At 41.4% G+C, this 24133-nt stretch overlaps 1 protein-coding gene across 11 annotated transcripts in view; it reads right to left on the bottom strand.

The window, feature by feature from the left end:
* The window catches only part of Adam22 (ADAM metallopeptidase domain 22), a 202363-nt gene that overhangs the window by 50046 nt on the left and 128184 nt on the right, over positions 1-24133 (bottom strand). For all 11 annotated transcript variants that reach the window (XM_050139756.1, XM_050139758.1, XM_050139759.1 and 8 more), the window contains exons 7-18: positions 22972-23041; positions 18317-18387; positions 15295-15369; positions 13906-13977; positions 13031-13197; positions 11795-11879; positions 10554-10644; positions 9333-9384; positions 4037-4136; positions 2967-3038; positions 2327-2419; positions 399-479 (exon numbers count right to left, since the gene is read on the bottom strand). In XM_050139756.1, coding sequence (XP_049995713.1) covers positions 399-479; positions 2327-2419; positions 2967-3038; positions 4037-4136; positions 9333-9384; positions 10554-10644; positions 11795-11879; positions 13031-13197; positions 13906-13977; positions 15295-15369; positions 18317-18387; positions 22972-23041 — 1029 coding nt within the window. The remainder of the gene's footprint in view (positions 1-398; positions 480-2326; positions 2420-2966; positions 3039-4036; positions 4137-9332; positions 9385-10553; positions 10645-11794; positions 11880-13030; positions 13198-13905; positions 13978-15294; positions 15370-18316; positions 18388-22971; positions 23042-24133) is intronic.

The following is a 24133-nucleotide window of genomic DNA, read 5'->3' as shown; positions in this document are numbered from 1 at the left end:
CACAAAACAGCAACCTCTCTCCTAGCCTTGTGTCATCTGGTCACTGGGGAAGGGGAAGATGCTCATTGTGATCAATGACCCACCTTGTCCCATCTTCCTGGTGTATTTCCTCAGTTACAACAGGTCTCTTTGTTTCTTAGTGATGTCATGTAAGATTTTGCAAGACAATAATCAAAACAGATGCTGGCCAACAATGATACAAATGTAAGAGCCAGATATGAATCTTAATAGAACATTTGCCTGGTATGCACAAGGCCTTGGTCTGATCCCCAACCTCCGGTGTGATGGGACAGAGTCAAGTGACATCTTGCCTCATGTGCATTTTTACTGTAACACACCCAAGCTGTCCCCACTTGCCTTGTAGTTACCCTGTGTGGGATAATTATTGTATAGATTACCTGGCTTGAATTTCCTGAACATATTTCACGAATATCACAATCATTGACTGCTTCTCGGCACACAGTCCCCAAAGGCTGAAACTGAAAAGAACATCACTCAGTGTGCAAAACAGGGAAAAGATTTAAAAATAAAAAAGGAACTCTCATAGTCCCATAGGAATAAAAATCAAAATGAAAAGTGTTTGGAAAAGAACACTTTAAACTACTTTAAGATGGCAGGATGCACAAAACAAATTTATTCAACAAACTGCTATTTTAATTAGTTGCAAGTCATAGTTTCTCATAGGTGAGGTAAGTTCCATAGTCACCACACCTAAGTGTCACAATATTCTGCTAAAATGAGGCAGAGTTTCAAGGAAGAGTTAGCCCATGCTCCAGGAATTTTTTCAAGCAATCTGAATTGGGGCTTTAGCCTCCTTTCTTACTTACACCTTTATCTTTGAGCTTTTGCTTCTGCATCTTGTCTTCTCCGCCGAGAATTTTAAAGTCACATTTTGGACTGCATAACAGTTACTTCCCAGCAAAGCCGTTTCCCCCAAGCTTTCCTTCCTATCCCCCTGCCTCATCTCTTCTGATTTTCTCTTATTAGAACCTCTGGACAAGTGTTTGTGCTTCTCGGTTTCCAAATACTTCCTGTACGTGTGATGCTGTGGAGTCAGCCTTGAGCGTCACTGGATTTATAGACTGCAATCTAACTCCTGATAACACCGCAGAACAGGGACATGTGTAGTTGTCAGAGCTCTCTCACGGTCCCCTCTCCTCTTTCCCTCTCAGAACTGCTGATACCCGACTGGGCCCATCTCTATTTGTGCCCAGGACCCTGCTCCCTGACTCACTGCTCAGAACCTTCCAGGCACCCAAGCCGAGAGAGAGAGCATCTGTATCACATGTGGTTTAACCTCCCGTTGAAGAAAGTGCTTTCGGAGACCCCACAAAAAGCAGCCAGAGACACAGCAATGGAGGGGAAACGACGGGACCACTGCTAGGAGGGCTGGGGGTCAGCAGACAGCTGTGCCTTCCTCTGAACCAGCCTCTGCAGGTTCCTTAGCATCAAATCGGGATGGCTATGCCTATTCCAAAAGTGTGCCTTTGAGTGGTATCTAAGACAGCAGTAGCAGGCAAGGATGATTTTGCCCCAAAGGAGACATTTTTACAACATCTGGAGACATTCTGGATTGTCACAGTGAGGAAGTTCTTCTACAATCTAATGGGTGCAACCCAAGGATGTTGCTAATGTCCGATAAAGCAGAAGGCACGCCCTGACTACAGACAGTGTCTTATTCTTAGCCAGACAAGAGTGTTGGTGCCAGTCAGGAAACCCGGATTTAAGATGGCACAAGTCAAAAGTGCTTAGCCCAAAGGGGACAGTTGCCACGACAGTGTTATATGCCACCTTTCTTTAACCCATCAAAGCTATCCGATCTGAAGACATTCATTGGAAGTAACATGCATGTTCACTTATGCACTTAACAAACACTGATAACTACACCAATTAAGAGACAAAGAGTCATGCATGTTTCCATGTCAATATAGTGTGATCTTGTCTAAAACATGCCTCTTGTTGCCTAAGATACTGATGCTGTAGGATGGACAAAGATGCACAGAAAGAAAAGAAGACTATATCGGACGTCTTCTACTCTGAGATTAGTCCTCTTTAAGGAGGCAGGATGAGAACAGCTTTGGAGAAGTAACCGGGTCAGGTCCCAGCTCTCTCATATTCTGGTTTAAGACACTGGGTAAGTCAACTATTACATGAGAATGCTAACAAAGCCACACTTCAGGAGACTTCAGGAGAATCTTGTAACCACTAGGACTTCAGTCATTTGCCCCCTGTTGGATAGTGCTTTTAGGTTATATGGACCTAGACTTAACAGTTTGAGCACACGCCTCCCCTTCAACCTTTGACCACTAATCAGCCAGTTATTTACCTTGCACTTTTTACAACAGAGACCATCACTGCATTGAGAATCCTGGGTCAAGGTGCACTTCTTACAGCACTCTGCCCCTTCAAGGGCGCATTCCTAAGGGAATATAAGCCGTTGCAAACCACCAGAAAATGTCATTTTCCCCAAAACACCAAGGCTTTTTTTTTTTTTAAAGTAAATGTTCAAGCTCACAATGACAATCATTCATCCACAAATCCTATAAAATGTGTAGGTATAATGCTCAGTATTATCTCAAGGGCATGGAGCTAGAATGGCCCCTAGCTACCCAAAACTGGTCTTCAAAATGACAGGGGATCTACAGCAAGGGTGCCACATTCACACTCTTCCCAGCTTCAATGATGGGGACCTACCGCAGCAGTGCCACAGTCACACTCTTCCCCAGGACCTACCGCAGCAGTGCCACAGTCACACTCTTCCCCGGGACCTACCACAGCGGTGCACAGTCACACTCTTCCCCAGTTTCAATGATGGGGACCTACCGCAGCGGTGCCACAGTCACACTCTTCCCCGGGACCTACCACAGTGGTGCCACAGTCACACTCTTCCCCAGTTTCAATGATGGGGACCTACCGCAGCGGTGCCACAGTCACATTCTTCCCCAGTTTCAATGAAGGGGACCTACCGCAGCGGTGCCACAGTCACACTCCTCCCCAGTTTCAATGAAGCCATTTCCACACTCAGGAGGCTCGAGAAGCTGTGGGAAGAAAACCAAGAAAGGGTGAAATACAGGAACATCAGTAACAAAGACCCTGAGGGCTGACACCACACCAATACGCTCCGTGTATATGCTGTCCACTCAAACTATAACTTTATTTACCACAAAATAAAAAGTACGACTTTAGAACTTGGAACTTTAGAAGATCAATTTTGGTTTTTATTTAGATATTCAGACACAGTACTATATATTTGTATTATATAATGCATGTATATAATATTTATACCAAGTTGGTTCTGGTAAATGTCACCAAACACATGATGCATGCAGCCATTGCGGAGAAACCAAGCCAATTTGACATCTGAAAATCCATTTTGGTGAGAAAGCAGGAAATTTGCAGTCAGGAAGCCTAGATTAAAAGCTTAGCACAGGGTAGGGTGGTGCTTAACAACACAACACATTTGGTTGTGAGAGGACAACACAACGCAACACACTAGAAGAAGGCACAAAGTGATAAAGGAAAACCCGGTACAGGTAACACAGTGGAGACCTTACTACCTGAAACATGAACAGTAGTATAAACTGTCTATCTAATTAATCAGCTGTTGAAAATTACCACAAGGATCAAGTCTAATCACTTGTAAAAAATCTTATTATTATTTTTTTCTATTTGCTAATAGCCTATTAAAAATAATTTTGTAGATCTGCAGAGAGGCCTAAGTGGTTAAGAGCACTTTTTTGCTCTTGTAACGGAACGTGTGTAATAATCATTTAGAAGTTAACCAAAGTTTCCACATTACAGAATGAAATTAAAGCCCACATTTTTGTAACTAGAAAGGGCAAAAGAAACCAACACAAACAAAACCCCCACTCCTTTCTTGCCTGCTGGTTATACCATCAGAAACACTCCAACTGTCCCAGACGAAAGCAACATTTCTAGAATATGCCCAGTGGGTCAAATTGAAAAGTTCTCATTTGTAGACTCAGTACATAAAAGTCGGGTATCATAACTAGTAAGTCTTGACCACACTTATTACCTTAGAAGGCTTGTTGAAGAGGCAGGCGCCACCACCACTATTCAGGAAGTCATGATACTCCTCAATGCTGCACGGAGAGAACTTCTTAGGGAGATAGTAGCTGTAGGGGACAGAGGGGAGTGCAGTGTGAGGGGTCCTGCTTATTTATTACCCTTAAATTCTTAGGGCGATAGTAGCTGTAGGGGACAGAGAATGAGTGCCTCAGTACAGCGTGAGGGTTCCTGCTTACTTACTGGCCTTAAATTTGAACAGTGTTAAAATTACACATCCAGTCAACCATTATATTTCTAAACTTTTCATTTAGTGATGTGTAGTGGTTATTGGTTGCTCGTTTATTTGCACATGAATTAAAAGAAAGATATAGTGCAGCACCTATGATTTACATCAAAGACAATAAAGCTTTATTTCATAATAATATACAACTAGCTATAACTCAAACATCAGAGAATCCATAAAACAACTGCCTATAAATTTATAATACATGTCAGGCCAGGAAAGTCAAAGAAAAGTGCCGCAGTCTGAAGGCCTGTAAAGACATGAACCCTAACACGACGCCTCATTCCGAAGCTTCAGCTGTAAGTGACATTTCCGGTAGATGGGTCAGTCCTGAATGGGGGCAACTACACAGTTTCCATGGCTCTTCTCTGGCTGGTTGGAAGGTTCTTGTCACAGGAAGTGCTCCCGGAGGGTTTGAGGGTGACAGAGCACCAAACTAGCAACATATGATTCAGGGTACCCATGGGATCGCTTCTCACTAATCTTGTGACTTTTTCTAAAGTTTGAAATTATTTTAAAATTATGCAACAGTAATTAATGGTCCAGGGGAAAGAAGAACTGTGGCGAGATAAAAATTTAGCAATCCTCAAAATAAACACACCTCTGGGAATTCTCGGTTTTAGATTTTTTTTTCCCCTAAAAAAAGAGTTAGCTATAGGCACAGTCGGCATAACGTATAACAGCAAGGAACAAGACAGCAACTCAGATGTTGACTAAAACTCTGACAGGTGCCTGGCATAAAACAACACAGAGTTATGACCTGCCCCAATTTGAAGACTAGCTGGGGAAAGGATGGCTACTCGGTGTCAACCGGAAAATGAATATTTATTTATTTATTTATTTATTTATTTATTTATTTATTTATTTATTTATTTGGTTTTTCGAGACAGGGTTTCTCTGTGGCTTTGGAGCCTGTCCTGGAACTAGCTCTGTAGACCAGGCTGGTCTCGAACTCACAGAGATCCGCCTGCCTCTGCCTCCCGAGGAAAATGAATATTTATATGTCCATCAGGAGGCAAAATTTATAAACAATAAAAGTGGAAAATAAAAAACTTAATTAAGATGTAGTAACTTTTGAAAATCAACTATGATTACCACTAGAGAACGAAAATGTCAATTTTATTTTTATATTTTCAAAAAGTGTCTTATCTTAAGATTTTATTTAAAAGGAAAGACAAGATAATAATAGCTTTTATTACATTTTTTTGAGAAGGGTCTTATGGTAGGGTCCGCACTGGCTTGAAGTGACAATCGTATCTCCATCTTGCCCGTGACAGGCTGATAGATGACCCCTGTGCCTAGACAGTGACAGGCTGGTAGATGACCCCTGTGCCTAGACAGTGAACGCATGTTATTAAGCCTCTCTCCGCAGCCTTCAAAGAGTTGTTCCTATCCATAGCACTACTTCTTTCAAGCCTAGTAGTTGGTATTTCACAAATTAATTAATATAGTTTATTAGCATATGCTGAAACTACTTTTATTTTTTACTAAACCACTCCCCAGATAAAGCTGTAACAGGTGGAAGTCATCTACACAATGGTAATTTCTTTACTCCCTTTCCCTAAAGGATCAAACTATTTTTAACATGAAGCGTCTTCATCTCTTACTTCCCTTTTCCTTTCAGAGTCTGAACAGGTGTTCTTACCACCTTCCCTTCTAGGTCATCCTACATGTCTCTGCCAGATAATCAGTTATCATTAGGACTCCCTCCAAGTTCCCTCTTCCTTCTACCGCTCAATGCTGAACTGGCTCCCACGTCAGCCTTAGATGGCAGTCTTGTTTAAGCCTCAACAGCAGGACATGCCTCAAATCCCAAACTCTGAGGAGTAGAGGCAGGATTCAAGGCCTGGAGTGCATGAAACCCTGCCTCGGATGGAAAACAATCCACTGTGACTTCTGTCCTGCAAATGTCCTCACTGGGGTCCCTCTAGCACACTGTGCAGTAGGAAACCCGACCCACTCCTCAGCCCTCAGCAGTGACGGCAAACAAACCCACATTTTCAACAGTGAATCCGTTTTATTTATCAAGAGTTGAAGTGTGTAGGCCACAGAAGATGTCTTCCTATTTTCAGGGGAATGTATCAATTGCATTCAATGAACCCTTACGTTACTTGATAGTACGGATTTATTTCAGCTGTGTTTCGAACATCAGCAGAGCCAGTGAACTTCAGGAAGCAAATGTGGAGGCATTTACCTACGAGGTACACAGATGAGCTGAGCAGGACGCAAATTAAAGAGCCATAACAGGTACCACTTACACAATGGGGTCTTCTCTTGAATGTATCTATTTCATATAAGGATCATTTCAAGGAAAAAATGTATATATGCATACACTTATATAATATATATTAAAGTGATACCTGATTGCTCTGTAATTATGCTTCACAATATGGGGATTGTCTATACAAATTTAATGTCACCAAGCAAAAATAATCAGACATATTAAATACAAATTTCGAGACAGGGTCCCACTGTTTAGTTCTGGGTGGCCTGAAACTCACCATGTAGACCGAATTAGCCTACAACTCACAAAAATCTATCAGCTTCTGCCTCCCAAGTGCTGATATTGAAGGTATGTGCTATCACATCCCCTCACCTGGCTTACCTTAAATAAAACTCCTAATGAAATATATTAATAAGTGGAAAACTGCAAATACAAAGTTTGTCATTAAAGAACAAAATATATAAGAAAAAATTAAAAAGTACTTTATAAACATGTGTGCATATATACTTCCTCCCACCACTTATTGTACTTGTTATCCTTAGAGTTCAAAACTCAAACTGAATCAATAAACATTTACTGGATGCCAAGTCTAGTTAAAGAGGTATGGAATAAAAATTAGTAAAAATACAATTCTTTAAGCACATATGACTGAATGTTGGGAGGGATAACGCATGCATACAGAACTGCATTAGAATGCAGGGAGCGCTGTGGGAGATGGCCGGGGTGGTAAAGTGCCTGCTGCAGAGGCATGAAGACCTAGCATGCGTCTCCAGCACTCACGTAAGCGCTGTGGCCAGCAGCACCCACCTAACTCTAGCACTGGGGATACACAGTAGATCCCTGGAGGTGAATAACCAGCCAGCCTAACTGACGAGCTCCAGGTTCAATGAGAGAGTGACACCCCACAGTGACCTCTGGTCTCCGTGTTCTTGGCATGAACACCAGCACATATATACCACACGCAGAATTAGCATGCCTGGGTTCAAATCATGATAAACCTCAAAGATGGCTGGAAACGTGGATAGAGGAAACAGAGGAGGCTTCCAAAGAAAAATAACTCCTCTGGGAAATCAAAAGAAGTTGGAAGTTCAAATATAATTATAATAAACAAAAATTGGAGAAGCTAAAACAAATCCATGTAAGACTATGCTTAGCAAATCAGAAACGCTAGAAACCACGAGCAATTATGATCAGAAAACAAAGGAATACTGGGAAATAAGATGGTGAATGATAATAATGATATGATATATAAACCATCTAAATAATAAAGTAAGACATTTGAACCTTATTCTTCACCTGTTTGTTTTTGAGATGGCCTCATGAATATTTGGCTGGCATTCAGCTCACAATATAGCAGAAGGTGACCTTTAACTCTTGATCCTCCTGCCTCCACCTTCCAAAGACTGAGATTACAGGAGTAGGCCACCACACCTGGCAGAAATGTATTCTTCGGACAGTTTTGATTCCCCAAAGTTCTGGGTAGGATATCAGTATTTAGCAAACCAATGTTGATGGCGTGGATTCATCTTAGAGGCATAACATTATCCCAGAAGGCAGAGGCATAAAAAGCTACGTTCTGAGACATCCCGGGAATCCTAGCATGTGGTGCAGAGCTGCCTCACAATACACAGATGCAAAGACTGAAAGTCTTACAAAGGACCTGTGGACAATACCCAAAATGGAAGGTGGCTGCCTGGCTGCAGGCGGACAGTGACAGCGGGGGACACCGTCAGTGTTTCCCTTCTGAAAGCTGAGATATGAGTGTGTGCTGTTTCCTTCTGAAAGCTGAGATATGAGTGTGTGCTGTTTTCTTCTGAAAGCTGAGATATGAGTGTGTGCTGCTTTCTTCTGAAAGCTGAGATATGAGTGTGTGCTGTTTTCTTCTGAAAGCTGAGATATGAGTGTGTGCTGTTTCCTTCTGAAAGCTGAGATATGAGTGTGTGCTATTTTCTTCTCGATACCCTTTTGAAGCTGCTGGGAGGTAAAACATAAAATCCTGATAGAAGCCTGAGTGTGTGGAACAGTACCGAAGTTAGAATAGCAAGAGAAACAAACTCCAAAGGAGGGCAGAGGCATATATCTGGAACGAAAGGAAAGGTTCTAACACCTTATTTAGAAAAAAAAAAAAAGACGATAACTGAAGTCTGACTGTGTGAAGACAGGACAGTAGAGCACCGACAATCTTTCTGAGACCAGTCTCCATTTTTCTTCCCAGCCCCGGGATCAAGGACACTGTGCTATGAAAGCCCTCGCACCATCAGCAACGTGGACCTGAGAAAGCTGCAGGTGCAGGCTGCGCTTTTTATTTCATTTGAGGGTCAGTTTAGCAGTTGAACCGAAGGAGATAAGAGAAAAGGGATTTAGTGAGCAAAGCTAACAGGAGAAGAAAAGTTGTTACGTCATTATAATGCTAGCCTAGACCTAGGTCTGAAAAGTTCCTAGGGTCTTCTCACAGAGTAGTTTTGTTTTGTCTTAAATAAGACGTTATTTTTGGCCCGGTGGTGGTGGCGCACGCCTTTAATCCCAGCACTCGGGAGGCAGAGGCAGGCGGATCTCTGTGAGTTCGAGACCAGCCTGGTCTACAAGAGCTAGTTCCAGGACAGGCTCCAAAACCACAGAGAAACCCTGTCTCGAAAAACCAACCAACCAACCAAACAAACAAACAAACAAAAAAACCAGACGTTATTTTTGTAAAGACACTTAGTTTTGATTTCTCTCCTAAGTGCCCGCAGTGCGGTTCCACGCACTAAGTTACAGAGTGTCCCATTCTCAAGAAGGTGAAGTAGAGAGGCTCACCCGGTGTCTCCCATTACACATCCAGACCACGTGTCCTCACATTTACACTCACCTAAGGGAAAACAAACACACATCTGGTTACACACGGAATGCAGCTGCAGTGAGGTAGCTTTTATTGTCTCTTAACTCTGCATTCAAAAATAGTTTTTAAAGCCTGCTTCCCAATTCTACTTACACTAAAAGCTCTGACTGCAATGTATAAAACAAAATGCACTTGATCCTCCGGGGGTCGTATACATCACCCAATGCCTCACAAATGGTCGTGTTTCTATTCCCTCACTTAGAATAGCTACATGACAGACGACCAGATACCAAAGCAATAGTGAAAACCTAATGGCACCTCACTAGGCACCCCAGCTTCACCAGCTTTCAGGGAGATACTGCAGGGTCCTCCTGCTCACAAATTCCTCAGTGCTGGGGGCTCCGGTAGGAGGCAGGAGAGGATTCAAATGAACCAGAAAGTCCCAGAATCAAAGGCTGCCTCGTTTGAAAAGCCTAATCTGTCACTTAACACATGTTTAATTCTGAAGAATCCTGCAGGAGCATCTTGAAACTCAGATGAGTGGTTGGATACATGTAATTTGGCATTCCGTCACCCAGGAAACAATAGCTCTCCAAACACGGTATTCTTATTACAAGTATCCATACTTGCAACATTTGCTGCTAAAATAATTAAATGAGTGCAGTTATGATGAAATTCTTACCTCAAATACACAGTGTGAGGCCATTCACAGAGAAGCAGCGTTACTACTCTGGAAATTATTTTCATGGATGTTAAGGCCAGCATACTTTAGTTAACCTACACTTTCCTCGACCCTTCATCCGGTCTGCTCTCAACAAGGAAGCCTGCTTCTCGGACCACATGCAGAGATGTCTTAAGGAAACCATAATACAACATGATCTGGGCCCCAAGCAACCTAGAATTCTCCACAAGAAAATTTCAAATTTCCAAAATGTGTCCCTTCTTGAATTAAATCTAGCTTTGACTTTATCATCATAAGCTTTCACTATTTATTATACCTGGGAAAATTTTCACCTGTGATGTAAATATTCCCTTTACTACTTTTGAAAGCAACTTTTTGCTGCTAATTTGCGTATCTTGCTCTGCCTCCCACAATCCTGATCAAGCAACTGAATTAAAAATAATCTCATTCTACAAAATAATTAACAGGCTATCTATCTTAAATAAATACAGCTAAACCACACAAGACCCAAACTTACCGCTTGCTAATTTTCTCTTGTCTGAGATGATACCAATATTGTGTGCTAACGACTGAGCGAGTGTGACCGCCATCAAATCGGTTTTTCCAAACTGAGAATAAAACCAAAAGAATGTAAATGAACATTGCTTTCCATTTAAGATAGATTAGAAAAAATCATAGGGAACAATGGAAAACAAGTCATTTCTAAGCATTCTCTGTCCTTTTTTGATGTGATGTTTTTGAGACTGGGCCTCTCTATGTTGCCTAGGCCAACCTCTAGCCATGGTGATCCACCTGCCTCAGTCTCCTTGTTGCTGTCACTATAGGCATGCACTACAATGCCCTAAACATTTTCTTTAGTCAAATCTAAGCATAATGGAACTCATATTGAACATGCATTTGGGATGAAGTAGTAGGAAACAAATTCTTATGTGATTAAGTCTTACAAGAAATACTACCAGCTGGAGAGGCATTCATTTTTTAGTTTGGAAACTTAACCAAAATTCTGACTCCAAATTTCACCTGATAACATTCCTAAAAAACTTAATAACTGTATATTATTAAGCCAGTCTCTTAATAATACAAAATAAAGCTAAGTGTCAAATTATCTGGACCCAGCTTTCTTCCCAAGTGGAACAGAGAGCATCTGTAACAAACACAATGAGAGTCAGAAGTAAGGATGGTCTGTGGCCAACGGAATCTTGACTTTTTCAATACGTGGCCTTCCAAAGATTGAAGTATTTTCCTTTACACTGTGTCCATTAAGTTTAGTGTGTTGGGACTGAACCCTTCTCCAGGAAACCCTTCTCTGTTATTCTCCCCAAATTTGTTAAATACTGAGCAAAGAAGAAAACAGCCAGCAGATTTGTTAGGGGGGAAGCCAGTGCTTCAGGGCTTACTCGAATCTGGAAGAATCCTCATTCAATGATGTAAACGCTTGGGCTTTTTTCTTACTTTCATTGAAAGTTCATGTACAGATTCTCTCTATATGAAGTGCTTACTCTCGAAATTTTTCTATGCAGAACGTGAGCACAATAATCAGGTATTATATTTTATTCTTTCCTATCCTGTACTGGGAACGCACAGGCACTGTATTGATGACTAATACAGCAATCTAGCAGCTGGAAAGTGTGGACTACTGAGACCTTACTTGTGAAGTATTAGGAAACCGTTCTCAGCCGCCATACCACTTTGTATTGCACAGATGTTCCCACCTACAGCCACCTTACCACTTTGTATTGCACAGATGTTCACACCTACTTCATTCACGCCTCCTCCTCTCAGCAGCGAGCAAATCCCACCAATATAAGCTGCGCCGCTCCGGCTACTCTCAAATTGACTTCCCCTTTTAGAAAAGGAAATGGAAAATGCTTACTGATCACAGTTCGCACAGCCAAGCCCCTCTCATAGTTAATGTACCACATTTATTTTCTCAGCACAGACAATATGTTCCCAAAGAGAAGAAGAAATGTGAAAGTCATTTATGTGCATGATCAAAGGAGAAGGTTTCTGAGGGCTGCCTCCCCACGTGATCAATACATATCTTATGTGGAAATACATCTGTTAGAAATCAATTGCACATATAATACCCTGAGAATACAAAAAGTCACAATTTTGAGATTTAGCCCAAATAAATGACTTAAATATAATTACTGACAAAGCATCAGACGACCCTGCAATGAAGAGCCATCAATAAGACAATCAGTCGATAGTCTTCGAAACTAGCAAGTTCAACATGGGCAAAGGCTGAGAAAATGTTTCAGCCTAAAGGAGACTCAAGAGATGCAAATGAATCACACTGGGCAGCGCTGAACTGGATGCTGAAAGAGGGAACTGGCTACAGAAGGGCACTGAGACAGCCGATGAAGTCTGGACACAGACGGAACACAGGCGATGGACTATGTAAGAATGCCGCACAGTGTCACATATTCTGCTGTTCATGACTTACTGTGGTATTTAGAAGAATGTCTTTACTTTTAAGGGACTACACTGACTGACTAAGTACTTAGTCGTAAATGCAAACTTGAGCAGGAAATGAGAAAAAAATGCAAGTCTTGAGTTTGGGTAAAGCATACAGGCAATTTCCTTACAGCATTTTGGCATCTTTCCTCTAAATTTGGAATTCTATAACAATTAAAAATAACACCTAAAACACATCTTTCACAACTGTCCTCAGTAGCTCTGATTTTAGAGGAGGTCTTAAAATTCTACAGAAGGTACTCTGCTCTTGTATCAAATATGTGCATTATAAAAGGAAAGAACCCAAGAGCTGGAGAAGAGTTGACAATAAATTCCAGAAACTTACTCAGCTCTCACCTCAAAACTTAAGTCATTTAAACCACATGAACATTACAAACAATCTGTATTTCAAATCTCCTTCCAAATGCACAGCCACATCACAGAGTAACTGCATTACCGCAGGATACATTTCAGCCAGAAGAAAGAGAGCATTCGCCGTAGAACCAGGAGAAATGGAAGAATGCAAATGTTACGTACGAGAAAAGATGAACCGCGTCACTCTTCTCTTTGATAAAATCCCTCCTGTACTTCATAAACTCGCGCAGGGTGACCAGCGGGTTCTCAGAGATGGCAAACTTGTTGTCAGCAGCCCAGGTTTCCATGGCAACCAATACTATCCTAGTCTTAAGTTGGTCTTTATAGATCTAGGGCGTTAACAAAATGAACACATGGGCTACACACTTGACAAAGTCAGAGTATGAAGTTCCTTCCTGGACATGCCTTTGTTTAAATAAAGAAACCACTGTTTCTAAAGGAGACCATTACTTTCCCAATTTGAATGTACTTTCAAACTACTTACCAGGGAAAACACACTGAACAAAGAAAATTTTAGACACAAACAAGGTTTTCTTTTGATAAATACTTATGTTGAAGGCTTTCCCTAAGTCCGCTTTTAGCATCTTACATAAATAATTTATGAAATCTTGAGTTTCTCTAACAAAAAAGCAGGATAAAGGATCTCTAAGGAAATGACTGCTACACAGCCTGTGTGGTGTTGAGGAAAATTAGAGAGAATTATTTGGGGGCAGCCCCAACACTGTGCTGGGCATTTCTGAAGAGGCTCAGCTCCCGCACCGTCTCTGCACTGATGTCCAGATGTCGACTGTGAGTTTCTTTGCTAAAGCCTATGGGTCAAGCTCTGTCTTTTCCGGTAAGAAACACACAAGAGAAAAAGCAACCATATCTTTGGTCAGCCCACCTTTCCAGACAGACTAGTCAGTAGAGTCCTTGGCAAGATTGCCAGGGTCTCTGAGGTCATGCTGGCTAAAGCGTAACTTGGAGGAATGTGAATATAGGCACCTTGTTACCCACCGGCTGCCATAAGGGGCAATGCCGGACGGGGCGGTACTCACCATATCCGCCATGTTCACCACAGACTTTGCGTAGGTATTTGTGTGTACAACAGAAAGCCGATGCTTTTTGAACTGAAAGCAACAGACAAAAGGGAAGGGTGTTCAAAGTCACCAGGAAATAATCATCTTAGGACAGGAAACAAAATATCAGAAAAATCCTTCTGTCAAAAGAACACAAAAACCAAAACACCGCAGGGAACAACCTGTTTCTTTATCTGCCCTGAAGCCTGAAAGCTGGGGACTAAAGAAAAAGATGACTTTATCACATTTATGAGAAAAAGTTCAATTCACTTTCACATGAAGGGGCTAGAATATATTATATAATATATAAGCTGGGTGCCCACGAGGTTCGGGGTTCATCCGTACCACACCCACTCCATCTGCTTTACGGTTTATTTGGGGGGCTGTTCACTCGAAAACTGTTATGAGCTGAAAGACATGCAAGTGAGAGACGACCAGTGCAGATGTGGCTACATGTGTAAGACTTCACAAGTTCTACACGGTTCTAAAACAAGAAGAAACCCTAAGGTACTATCACGAGGAGATGGCTCAGTAAATGTGGGTCACATGTTTGGTGTTCTAACAGGCTTCATCACATACAACTCAATTTCAATCTTTTGCAAGTAGCGCCCTCACATGGCAACACTAAAGGGAACCCGTAGATAAGGAGTCCGCGCTCTGGGAAACCGACTCTCATCCATGCTCCTGGGAACACCCATAGTAAAATACAAACCCACAAAAATCGTAGAAATGGGCTAGATGAGAAAAGAAGGGGGTAACAGGACTAGGAGAGGAATAACAAGGAAGATAACAGAAGATAATGGGGTGGTGAAGAGGTACACATAGTCAAAATGCGTTACACACAATGAACATATCATAGCAAGCTCACTATTATGTATATGTAATATATAAAAATACCTTTAAAAGAAGTATTTTTGAACCCTCATAGACAATTGCTAGTTACTTCTACCTAACCATGTTTTCGATTTATAAGTTGTTCCTAGACAAAAAACACTCTTGGCTGGGCTTCTCTGCCTTCTCTAAAGCTCCTGTCCAAGCTGTGTGACTGTTTCCTGTGTGTGGTAGACCTCTGTATAGGTCGCGTGTGATAAACCCCTATATAGACTGTGTGTGCTAGACTTCTACACAGGTAGCGCATGTGGGAAGTTGCTGATACATACAGCCTGTTTGACATGGGTACCTTTATAGTAAATTTTAACAAGATTGTTCTTTGCTTCCAAAGTGGTGTATGTGTAATGTGTGTTTACACAAATGGCTTTTCCAAGTCACAACTTGACGAGAATTTTGTTTCTTCTAAACGTACCCTAACACACCTTTTATACAACAGTTAGGAGCAAGGATTGAAGGAAAGTGGGCGGCGAATCTTACCATGATATGATCATTCACAATCATCAGCTCGATGTATTTGGTTTCCTCCTCTACATTACGGGGAAATCGAAGAAGCTATAACACAACGGGGAAAAAAATAAGAAGAAAAGCTAAACATGTAAATTTATCTGCAAAAACTAAAAGCACAGAAGAAGTCAATGAAACAAAATTTCCCTTTTTACTTCAGCATTGACTTTTAAACTCTAAACAGTTTTCTTAGTTTTTGAGTAGACAAAAAATGTGCATGGTTTGAAAAAAAATCAATGAAGAATAAAAATCAAGAGTGAAGTAGGCAGGGAACCCTGATTGCTCTTTGGGCTGAAGAGGGAGGGGAACTTGACTGGGGGAGGGGGAGGGAAATGGGAGGCGGTGGCGGGGAAGAGACAGAAATCTTTAATAAATAAATAAATAAACATTTAAAAAAATCAAGAGTGAAATAGTCCTCTTGTCTCTATTCCCCTCTTCCACGGAGGGTACAGCAAATTACTAATTTTTTTCCCAAAATGTTTACACAAATACAATTAAATATGGATATATGCGTCATACGCCTACGTACTTTACACTGTCTTCATGAAAACATGTCTGCCCAACAGTGGCACCGGGCGACACAGAGGAGCATCGCTCCTGCTTTAGCTCAACTCCAGCAGCGAATTTCTGAAAGCGAGGGGGCTGGTAGTTTCCCAAGTCATCTCCAGATCTAGGCGTGTCCATGACTTTCCTCTGGTGTGGCTCATAGGATCCCACAAGCTACAGGGTGTGGTCAGCATAGCCCTGAAATCCCCGAGTAGTCTTGGAGTGTCTTCAACTGCCACATCTCTGCTCACAAGTTCTCCTCACTTTCCAAACCACAATCAGTCAACACTATGGGCAAAGTTACCAGGGCAGGCTTCCCTTCTGCCCATCCATCACACAGGCATTAACAGGATCTGTGAAACTGACTGTTCTTTTATGACACGGATCAATGAAGGGGGTATTTTTCCTCCAGTAAATCTTGTTCACTTGCCCAAAGACTATCTCTGTGATAAAGGCACACCATCAAATCAAACCAAAATCAATGCATGCATGTTTGAGTGATACATTTTAAACTAACTAAAAATATACAGCCGCATAGATTTTTGTCTCTCAATGTATTTTCTAATCTTTAAAAAAAAAAGACTCTTCCAACACTAGTTTCACAGATGATAATGGACTGTGTTTTTGTATTTAAAAACTAAGCAGGAAAACTAAATTGCACCCAATGACAACAATCTTTAAAAACAAAACAACAGTAACAACAGCAACAAAAAGCTTCTAGTGGGACAAGATCTCCCTTGCTCACTCTGGGCTCCTAGTTAACTGAGAAGACTTTCAAATGAGTCTCAGCATTTTTCTAAATGCCCATGACTTGCATTTGGACACAGTATCACACTGACTCAATGGCATGGGTTCATAAAGGAGTGAAGGGTTTCCCCTTCTTAGCCAATGACAAGAGGCTGAGACACTTCTAAAAGAACTCCAAGGCACACGGGAATAGGATGTTTCTCCTATTCCCTCAACTCAGCATCCATAACAATACACAATTTTTATAAATTAAATCTTCAGGTAAATGATCTTTACCTTAATTTAACTCAAGACATCCGTGTGTCTGTGTCTAAACAACGAACTGCAAGCTGATGGGAGTGGCTTGGGGAACACACTGGCTTCTGGAGGGTGATTCAGAGAGTGTGGGTGGCTAGAGACACCCCTGGGACCAGTCTTTCTACAGAGAGTCCCCTTCTATTTGAGTCATGTGCATCTATCCTATCCGATTACTGTTTGCTGAGTAAACAGGGAACATACACTACCTTCTTCTTAAGGGTATCACGAGGTGCAAAAGTGTTAAGATTCTGTCCAATTCTTCAGTTAAATAGTTAAGAGTCTTATAATATGGACACGTGCAAGCTAAGTTTTCAACAAATATCAGCAACTGTAACTCACATAAGAATCTGTCTGAAACTACATTCTGTTTTACCAGACATAGAAGCCTGCGCCTGTAATCCCAGCACTAGGGTGACTAGGGCAGGATGATTGCCCTAAATCTGAAGCCACAGAGTGAGACCCTGTCAAAGGACAAAAGGAAACAATACAGCCCCGGTTTTATGGAAAGGTAATGGAAGCCCAGGCCTTAGTAACGTGACGGGGGAGGCTGAAGCAAAAGGTCCATGAGTTCTACACCTGCCTATGGAGCAAGTTCAAGTCCATACTGGACAACTGAAGCAGATCCTGTTTCTAAAAGGGCTGTGTCCATAGCTCAGAGATAGAACACTTGCTTGACATGTGAGCATTGCTAGGTTCCATCCTGGTGGGCGATATGTGTATGGGGAACAAGCACATGCATAAAGAGTATGCCCTGCCCTCTCTATAAAACAAGCACTTCACACAACCTTCAACAGATTCGCTTTAATTGTCATCTGTTTCATTCCCCGTGTTCTTGCTATGCCGCAAGCACACGTGAGCTCCCACAAACCATCATCACCATGACTGTGATAGGTTGACCCTGACAGGAGATCTACATTCCAGGCCATTTGTCAACTGTGTGAGACACAGGGCAAGTCATCTTCAGATGTGAGAGCCATACAAAGAACAGTATCTGCCCCCCGTGGTTTAAGGTACCTTAAGGACAGAGTCCTAAAGCTATGTCGTCATTTATATACTAAATCCAAGGCATCTCAAGTGAGAAAAAAGGCATTTTGTGGCTTCAAAACCTATCAGGAAGAGCAAAGAAGATCCCATGATGTGATTCACGCCTGAGCAAGGGAAGAGAAGCCGTGCTTCAGGCAGAGACCTCACGACCCACGGTAAGGGGGATTCCATATTCATTCATCGTCTAGCCTCTCCTCGTAAAAGAACACATCCTGTGGGTGCATTCACGCATCTGTCACCTGTTTGTGTCCCCACCCTCACAAAGGCTGCACTAGTTCTTGCAGACACTGACTGTAGACTCAAATGATCGTCCAGAGGCCTGGTGTTCTACATATCATGGCTTGCGCCTGCAAACACATACCTGCCGCTTACTCCGCTTTAGTCTTGGCTTCAAAAAAAATTTTGGTGGAGTAATATTTACTTGTTGAAATTCTACGAGAAAATAAAAACAAACAGTGCATTTTCCAGACTTTTACTAGAAGGCAAAATTTCACTAGTTTTTCTTTCTACTTAGTGAGTACATGAAACATTAAGCAATTAAACATTAAGCAATTAATATTAACCACGAATAAGTATCTAATGGGTAAATACAATACACAAAAGCTCAATTTTCTCATGATCATCCTATGAATAACAACACATTTTTAATTAAAAATCTGCTAAGTAGCCAGCCTGATTTTTGCTTCCATCACTAACCTTCTCTGGGGGCAGCAAAATAAAGAGGAGATATGGAACACACTTTTAACACGACCTATTAGGAAGTTGATACAGGACACCAAAATTGGACTCAATTGTTTCCAACTCACAGACATTCTCTTCCAAGACAAGATTTATCTAAGGCCTTGTTTGCTACTAAAGGGCAATGGGACAATCCGAGTCCCTCTTACTTGCATGTCAGATCACGCACAGAATATTCATAGATATAGAAAAATTCACCTCTAGATTCTAGGTTAGCTGTAAGGGAGGACTTTCTACAAAGTGATGCAAGCGGATGGAACTAACAAAAATCATCCTGAGTGAGGCAACCCACACCCAGAAAGACAAATACAGTACGTACTAACTCATAAGCAGATATTAGCTATAAAATGATTGGTCTCACATGCATGAGTATATTAAATTGGACTTGGAGGTTATTATTTAAAAGTTAGTTGGGAGAGAGTGGGGAGTAGGAGGATGGATCTGGGAAGAGTTGGGGGAGGACTGGAGGATGAGTATGACCAAAATATATTATATGCATGTATGAAATTCTCAAAGAATTAATAAAGAACATCTTAGAAACATTAAACCAGATAGGTAACGTTATGGCAATAAATATCTCAATATGAAAGAGTCATAGTGCATAATGCTAAAAGCACTTAGCACTCCCACTAATCATGCCTGAGTGAGTGTAGCTCGGAATCTCTCCTATTAGAGCCTTTCGAGGATTACAACTCCAGCTGACAGTTAACTACAAAAATCAGCGATGGGCACTCCGCTAAGCCACAGTCGGGCCCTTGCCTCTCGGGAACTGTGAAATAATAAGAGTTTATCCACAGCAACCTCTGTACTAAAAATGGCAAACACAAAAAGAAACTGTCAATGTCTTAAACATTTATTGCCATCTTTTGCGTTTCAGTATTTCTGAAAAGGGCTGAGAATTCATTTTGTTTTGTTGTGCTAGGGACTAAATCAGGGACTCATGCAAAACAAACAACGAACCCTAGATACATGAGGAGACATGCTACGCTAGCCCCACGCGCTGGAAGACTCACTGCCGAGCTGTTTCTCACAGACAATCTCAACATTCGGGATGATCTAATAATTCCTAAGAGGAATCTCAGAAACTGACAAGTTGGTTCTAAAGCCTATGTGAAAATGCAAAGGACCTAGAAAAGGGCTAAATTAATTTGCAAAAGGCCAACACTGAAGGGTATATGTACCTGATTTCAAAATACACTATAAAGCCACAATAAGCAAAAAAGTAGACACAGGTGGCTAAATGAGAAGAGTCAAAGGAAGAAGCCTATTTTAATACTTAACGGCAATCCAAATATTCAGTGTTAATAATATATCTAACAAAGGCCTTATGTTCGGACTATGTAATCATTTTTTTTTAACTTTTGGCTGAGATCAAATGCAGAATATGTAAATCCTTGTACAATGCAAAAACCAAAGGAGAAAAACACAATGGTGACTATCAAGCACACACTACATATCACCCCCAGTCAGGATGAAAGTGCAATGCACAGCGTCATGCACAGCAGAACAACCAACAACCACGAACCACAGATATGCTACGGTATCTGTTGCTCAAGTTCTGGAGTAAACAGTGCTGTCATATGGCGCCGTGCGCGAGCAGACTGACAGAAGCATCTGAAGAAGCCACTCAACTGCTCATAAAACAGTCTTTTCAACGTAACTCTTTGGATCAATAAAATTGGCATCACCTGGGGACATGCTGGAACTACAGTCCAGTAGGAGAGTTGAAAGCCCTGGGAGGAGGCCGGCAACATGTGGCTATCACCTAACCTGTTATTTTGGTAACAGGCTGAAGTTTTATGACGGTGATCCCAAGCTTAGCATACACCTTCCCAGGCCCTCCTTAGGGTATTTACTAGAAGAAGTAAAACATGCCTCTACAAAAAAGAAATGAATGGGGGGGGGGGGAGGTAAAGGGGATGGAAAAACAGAAAAGACATATAAGAATATCCATGGTTGCTTATTAATAAAAAATTGCCTCAAACTGGAAAAACCTGAATACCCATCAACATAATTTAGAAGAATTGTAGCCTAGTCATACCACAGAATATACTCAATAATAAAATCAATAAGTGATTGCTATTTTGACAACATAAACATCACAGAAATATGCTCAACAAAAGAAACTACATATAATACACATGGTTTCATATGTTTAAAACCCTACAAAAGACAAGACTAGCCAATAGGAAAAATGGGCAGAAAATAGATTGTAGAAGCTGAAGGCAAGGAGTGGGAACTGCACAAGGAAGGGTCTCAGTAATAAAAATGTTGTATTTCAATCGGGGTCACCTTGGAGCCCAATGAGTCATACACGGGCTTGTGTTTTGTGCTCATCAGTTTCTAAAAGAGTGTCAACTAGTCCACTGAAAGCAAGATTCTTTTCCCTCCAAAACATGTTCTAAGGAACATTTTCCTAAGAGACGTAGTATACAAAAAAAGGTTCTATAAGCTAAAACAAGTTGACAAACGTTGATTATACTATTTCTATCTCTAGGAAATAGATAACACCAAGCAAGATGAAGTGGTAGTGGTGACCAATAACCCTGTTTTAGGTTCAATTTCATTCGTCCTAAAATAAAATAAAGAAACGTACTTCTAACTTTCGCTTGTTTTCATCCAGTTTGTCACAGTAAATCTTGAAAGACAATGCCATTGTCCTACTCAACAGCGGCAACCTCTGACTGAAAATCTAGAAACAGGCCAAGCCTGAAGATTAAGGGCAGCAGCCCTGGCCCTCAGGAGGTCAGACAGGAGGATCACTGCAAGCCTGGGGCCAGAGTGGGCTACAAAGTTGGCCCTTATCCGAAAAAAAAAAGAAAGAAAAAAATGCCAAGTCACCTCTGTAATTATTTCTGAAAAAAAAAAAAAAACCTGAACAAAGCTTTTAAAAAATTGTATGGTTACATTTCTATACTGAAGTCTTTGGTGGGGAATCATTATTACTTTAAATATTAATCAATGTTGATTGCTTCCAGTAAGACCTATTACACTGTAGTTTTATTCTCATACAGCCATTCATGATTAATTCTGTTCCCATAACTGGCATTATAAAAAGTTTCATATGGTTATTGAAAGAACAGCACGCTTCTCCGTAGAGCAAGAGCGTCTGTGCGTTCATCGGCAGACTTCTCTAAATATGGATTCTTTTTCAGATTTTACTATTTTGTTATGTGTGCAATAGTTGGAGGCATGCATGTGCCACGCCCCACGGGGAGGTCAGAGGACAGCTCCGTGGAGTCTGTTCTCTCCAGCTTTCTTGTGGGCTCTGGGGACCGAAGCGAATCACTAGGCTTTTGTGGTAAGTGCCATTCCTCACCGAGCAAGCTCACTGGCCTCCAAAACAGTGGATCCTATCAAACAGGATCTTGAATCCCTTCACCACAGTGGAAAGTGCTAGTTTCTCTGTGGCAGAAGAACTACAGGAGGCCAGTGAGTCACAACTTAACCCAGAGAGGAAGGGGTGTTAGAACTCAGCATTCACCTCATTCTCAAACAAGATGCTATGAGCTTAGGCTGACAATGTTTTCACCTCACAGCAGTCTCTCAAAGTATCATGATCCTTGACCTTTAGTAGCTGTGGGGCCCTGGAAAAGACATACTAGCTGAACCTCTGTTTCTTCATCTTCATGTTATATTAACATACAAAGCTACGGCAAAAAAAAAAAAACAAAGTTAATTAAAAGGAGCTAAAGACAAATGCCCACTGCATAGTCAGTGTTCCACAAACATGGGGTGCTAGCAGCCAGGTCAGCTCCGCTTGCCAGGTGACATGTCGATGTCCCTCTCCAATCAACATTTGCAGCCATTAAGCTATAAACACAAATGAGAGGAAAATATGTGCCCATTTCACAAGTAGCAAACAATTATCTAAAAGGCTAAATTATAGCCTTTGCTTAAAGTGCTACAGCAAAAGGAGAGGAAGGAAACAGCTCATGGGGAGATGATTCATGCCTGTGTTCACAAAACCATCATTTTCCCAAGGATGGATTTTCACATCATTTACCAGTTTTACTCTAAATTATGTCTCATTCCTAACACTGAGTCTTAATTTCTTAAGTATTCCTTCTGTGTGCTTAAGCCATATTTTTCTTCAATTGTAAACAAGAAGTCAGTTTGCATTTTATTCTTCCCTTTGGTGCAGCTCGACAGACCCCCCCCCTAAAATGGCAAGAGCAATGTTCAATTCTTATTTAGTATATATATTCGTTCAAAAGTAGCAACTTTTGAATTACTGGGTTGTTGTTTAAAAAGAAATCCCCTATATGAATACCATACCAGTTGGGAGGTCATCCAAGGGAAATTCAAACAGTCTGGATTTGTAAACGGAGTGAAACTGAGACTCCTCCTGAAAGGCAAAGGGCAGAGATTAAGCACGTGGCAAGTAAGTATCTTTGGCTTTAGGAGATCATAGCTGGAGAAGCTAGGACTAGGAAACTGTAGCTTGACTACAGTGCTCCAGGTTTATAAGGGACCATGAGCAGCTAGCTACACAGCCCATTCTTCTAACACTGCAGCCACCAATTGCAACCAAGAAGCCTCACGGGCAGAAAGGCCAAAGCTGCAGTAACGGAAAATAAATGAATGGGCCTATTTCCCCAAGGGAATGTAAGGCCTCTTGGAACATGGGATAATGATGGCTTCTTTCATGATTCCTGCCCCTACATTAGAGCCAGGTAGCTTAGATAGCCAGTGACCAAGGCTACCAATTTTCCTGGTGACTGCAAGCAAAACAACAGACACAAGCGATGCCCAGAATCCTGACATAGACAGTTCCAGAAGGCAAGAAATAACACAAAACTTTTTCTTCTAAGCAAAATTATTAACCATTCAAATGATTTCATCTGGCTTCATCTAAGTGCTAAAGAAATAGAATTTCCTAGTATGTAAGTTAACTCCAGCCTCTATAAAGTCAGTGTCCTGCAAAGTGATAAAACAGCTTTAGTAGGTCCTCAGGGAACACACATCAGATGGTTCCCTAAACAGGGTTGTTTAAGAGGTGAAAAAACAGTGTGCATTCCTGGAAATTACCTCCTCTGTAAATGTTTGGCCAACATGGCATGAAACAAGGAAGTTGGTTTGTATATGCAAAAAAAAAAAAAAAAAAAAAAAAAAAAAGGATCGAAATTCCTCGTAGCCCGACAGATTTGGCCTTAGCCAAAGAGCAATGAGGGTATTGTAGTCTATAATCTTAGTCCTTTCCTAATAGAAGGAAATAACGAAGGGTAAATGAGGCACTTTGATCTGTATGGCTGATGTCCTGATAATGGAAAGGAAGAGATGGTCAGAAATATCTCTCTGCCAAGTAAAAATACAATGGGAAGGCAACCAGTTGCCATCCAAGGGGAGAGCGCTCGGGGGACACCAGCCCTACTGTCACCTCGATTTTTAATGTCACAGCCTAGAGAACTATGAGAAAATACTTTGTGGTAGAAGCTAC

Source organism: Alexandromys fortis, unplaced genomic scaffold, assembly GCF_014885135.2.
Source record: "Alexandromys fortis isolate MF-2015 unplaced genomic scaffold, M_Fortis_MF-2015_v1.1 scaffold_38, whole genome shotgun sequence".
In the NCBI taxonomy this organism is placed as follows: Eukaryota; Metazoa; Chordata; class Mammalia; order Rodentia; family Cricetidae; genus Alexandromys; species Alexandromys fortis.
The sequence above is the reverse complement of the archived record's forward strand: the minus strand, read 5'-3'. Positions and strand labels throughout refer to the sequence as shown.